This window comes from Musca autumnalis, unplaced genomic scaffold (genome assembly GCF_047663935.1).
Source record: "Musca autumnalis isolate F117 unplaced genomic scaffold, ASM4766393v1 scaffold_4, whole genome shotgun sequence".
In the NCBI taxonomy this organism is placed as follows: Eukaryota; Metazoa; Arthropoda; class Insecta; order Diptera; family Muscidae; genus Musca; species Musca autumnalis.
Genome location: NW_027411977.1, coordinates 118,237,337 through 118,241,603, shown reverse-complemented (window position 1 = coordinate 118,241,603; position 4,267 = coordinate 118,237,337). Strand labels below are relative to the sequence as shown.

At 38.6% G+C, this 4,267-nt stretch overlaps 1 protein-coding gene across 1 annotated transcript; it reads left to right on the top strand.

The window, feature by feature from the left end:
* Positions 1-589: 589 nt before the first annotated feature.
* Positions 590-2,527, top strand: LOC141401859 (uncharacterized). The gene is made up of 2 exons (XM_073982409.1): positions 590-2,083; positions 2,158-2,527. The coding sequence occupies exons 1-2, from the start codon at positions 794-796 to the stop codon at positions 2,176-2,178; spliced, it is 1,311 nt and encodes a 436-aa protein (XP_073838510.1). The 5' UTR covers positions 590-793; the 3' UTR covers positions 2,179-2,527.
* Positions 2,528-4,267: the final 1,740 nt, after the last annotated feature.

Below are 4,267 nucleotides of genomic sequence, written 5' to 3'. Positions count from 1 at the left end.
AACTTTGCTATTGGTAATATTACTTTCAGGCTTAGATCGGGTTCTAATATGGACTATATCGGTCCACTCCCACACAAAATTTGGAAAAAGTATACTTTAACAACTCCTCTTTAATCTTGTTAATTTGTGATGCAGCAGGTTGCAATTGCGGCCCCTGTTACGACGTTGTAATTTTTTTTGTGGGCAAGTCCATACTTCCTGAGATAATGACCCAAAAAGGTTCAGAAAATCCTACCGGCACCACCTAAACTGGCTAATGTGTAAAATAACCCTTTAAGAGAGAAATCGATTTATAGTACGTTTATATATAACCGGATTTAACAAACCCACTGGGTTTTAAATGTCAATTCCATTACATATACGTCAAACAAATCCTCATAAAGAAGGTTAACCCTGCAAAAGGCTATAATATAAACATGGCCTTAGCTCAAACTTTGTATATTGAAAAGTAAAATTGTAATATATTTAAATTAAGAAAATTAAGTATGTAAGCATAAAGGAACACACCCATTGTAAATAAACCCTGAATTGATAACATAAAGTACACAAAATGCAACCATGTATATAAAACACAACCATGTATTTAAGTAGATTTAAGAAATTACGTGTAGAGAAAAGATATTGAATAAAGAGACGCCATTCGTTTGGTAGAACTTGAATTGTGAACAACTCAGGTGTGAAAAAGAACCCGTCGGCAAGCGAACAAATTGTGTGTGTATAACAAAGCCAAACCAGTATACACAGAAGCTGAAGTAAAATCGAATTTCGAGGAAGTGTTTTAATTAAAAGCAAAATGGTACGAGAGGAGTTAATGAAAAGCCTGAAAGAATTGGGAATGGACTTTCCAGAAACTGCTACGGTATCCCAGTTGCGAGGTATGTTGCAAGCAGTAATTGGGACGAATGGCCAGGAGCAGAAAATTGGTGGTGGTGAAGCGGAAAAGTTGGCACAGGCAAACGTGCCCAATGATGAAATCAATGCAGAAAAAAGATCAGAGGTAAACGTTGCTAATACAGAAAAAGTGTGTATATGCGAAAAAACCACCACCAACGAACATGCAGAAGCCGACCAACATCCCATTACGACCGAGCAAGAGCAGTTGTGCGAGTTGGCAGTAGACATTCTTGCAAACACAGACGGACAAACAAGCAGAATGGGCGTACGTGATCAAGCAGGCGAAAAGGTGGTGGCAAAAAATGCCACAAGCATGCAAGTTTATGCAGACAAGCAAACCGCCGCCATGAACACGTACAAGCAAGCAAACGTACGGGCAGAAGTAGAGAAGCAGCTGCGAAAGTTGGAATTGTTAAAAGTGCAATATGAAATGAACCAAGAAGAAAAAGAGGCGAATGCAAAGGTTGTGCATTTCATAGATGTGGAAGCGGCTGTAGTAAAATTTAGTGGGGACAACGGCCAAAGTGTGTCCAAATGGATAAGTGAGTTCGACAGAGTAACAGCAGTGTTGGGCTGTACTGAAGCAAACAAGTTTTTGTACGCAAGAAGATTGATGACTGGAAGTGCAGGCCTGTTTTTGCGGTCATCCAACGCTAAAACTTGGCGAGAACTCAAAGGTGAGCTGCAGGACGAGTTTAAGCAATCGGTGGGTGTTAAGGAAGCACTAAGAAGATTGGAACGCCGAAAGTGGGATCGGCAGGGTGAGAGCCTACACACATATACCCTCATCATGCAAGAACTAGCTGAAGACACCCCGATAACGGAAGCAGAGTTGATCGAATATATTGTGGAAGGGATTCAAGACAGAGCATTGGCTGCCACAATGCTGTTCAACCATACAACATTGAAAAGCTTCAAAGGTAGCATACCAAAGTATGAAAAGGTGCTACGAGAACGGGGACAGCAGCGAGTAGCGGTTGGAAAAGAGGTCAAATTGGCTGATGTGCGATGTTTTAAGTGCCAAGGCTTTGGGCATTTTGCGAGTACGTGCACAAAAGAATATTTGCCTAAAGGTGCGTGTTTCAAATGTAGGAAGATGGGCCACTTCAAAGTAAATTGCCCCCAGCGAGCAGTGGCAGCAGTAGAGAAGGAAAAGGAGGAAGAGGAAGAAATCGGATGGAGAATGAAGGTAAGAGTAGTTTTGGGATCTTCTAGTCCTGGGTCTAATTTCCGTTTTGTTAATTCTTTAATTGATACCGGTAGCCCGTGCAGCTTTATCAATGAAGACGTAATCCGTTCATTAAGCCCCGGTGTGAATATTCAGGAGGAGAAAATTTCGGGATTTAGAGGTCTGAACGGGGAAAAGCTAAGACTATGTGGAAGGATGAATATTAAGGTTGATTTTAGGGGCGAGGTGAAAAGGTTAAATTTGAACATTTTGAAAAGAGAGGCCCCTTGTTCATTGGTATTTGGAAGGGATTTTCTTAAATTATTTGGAGTAGTTTTAAGCCATAAGAACAAACCATTGCAACATGATGAATTTAATGCAAAACATAGCTTTAAGATATATTTGTGTGTGGACTCGAAAAATGAAGAAAAATTGGAGCCACACAAAATAAAACCAAAAAACAAAGGAAAACTGTATGGTGTTTGCATTGGGCCAAAAGGAGAAAAAGAAAAGAATAGTGAGAAGGTAACGTACAAAGGCAAAGAAAAGAAGAAGGTGTCTAGTGGAATAAAGGGTAATGAAAGTAAGGAGAAAGAAAAACAAAAAATAACAATAACTAGAACAGAACGAAATGAATTCAATAAAGGGGAAAAGAAAGTAATTAATGTAGCGAGTGGCAATGAAAGTAAAGAGAAAGGAAAACAAAAAGTAACAATAACTAGAATGGAACAAAATGAAATCAATAAAGAGGAAAAGAAAGTAATTAGTATAGTGGAGAATAATGAAAGTAAAGAAAAGGGAAAACAAAAATTAACAGTAACTGGAATGGAACGAAACGAAATCGATAAAGAGAAAAAGAAAGTAACTAGTATAGTAGAGAATAAGGAAAGTAAAGGAAAAGGAGAACAAAAAACAACAACGATTGGAACAGATCGAAATGAAATTGATAAGGGGATTAAATATAAAGAAATGGAAATAAACAAAGAAATGGTGACGAATAATAAAAAATTAAACGAGGAAAGGGAAAGAAAAGTTGAATTGTTGGAAATTAAAGAAAATTTAGAGGAATTTAAGGACAACAATAATAAAGTAGAACAAGTAAAGGAATATGGTGAGAGTCCAGACAGGGAAGAAAGGCACTCAAGCCAGGCATTTATGGTGGGTAGCATAGAGGGGGACGACGAAAAGGAATGGGACATAAATCCACAAATAGGTATGCGGGAAAAACGAGAGGTAAGGAAAATCATAGAAGAAAATTATGTGAAAGAACTTAATAACGACCCGGAAATATCGGATTACAGGGCGCCGATAATGGTAACGTCCGGAAATGCAACGTATTGTTCCCCAAGGCGGCTGTCGTTTGCGGAGAAACAAAAGGTCAATGAAATTATAGCGGACTTACTAGACAAGGGGATTATAAGACCGAGTGACTCTCCATATGCATCTCCGATTGTGTTAGCCAAAAAGAAAAATGGGGAGACAAGAATGTGTGTAGACTATAGGTCGCTCAATAAAATAATAGTAAGGGATAATTACCCTCTTCCATTGATCGAGGATTGTCTAGAGTATTTAGAGGGGAAAGCATGGTTTACCATCATGGACCTGAAGTCAGGATTTTACCAGGTCAGGATGGAAGAGAGCTCAATTAAGTATACGTCTTTTGTCGTTCCTAACGGACAGTATGAGTTTGTGAGGTTGCCATTTGGGCTGAAAAATGGACCGGCTATTTTCCAACGGTTTATTGCGGGCATTTTTAAGGACTTTTTAGAGAGAAACGAGATAGTAATTTACATGGACGATATCGTAATAGCCTCAAAAACATTGGAAGAGCATATCCAGTTGGTAGGAAGAATTTTGAACAGGTTAGCAAAGTATGGACTAAAACTCAAAATGCAAAAGTGTAAATTCGCGTATACAGAAATAGAATACCTGGGGTATAAAGTGTCTAGGAAGGGTATAGAACCGTCAGAAAGTCATGTGAATTCGATAAAGCAATACCCAGTACCAAAAAATGTCAAGGAAATGCAAGCATTTTTAGGGTTATGTGCATACTTTCGTAAGTTTGTAAGGGGATTTTCTTTAATAGCAAAACCTTTGTATGCACTAACGAAAGATGGGGTCAAATACGAATTGACAGATGAATGTAAAAAGGCCATAGAAACATTAAAGAAACATTTAACGTCTAGCCCGGTTTTGGCAATATAC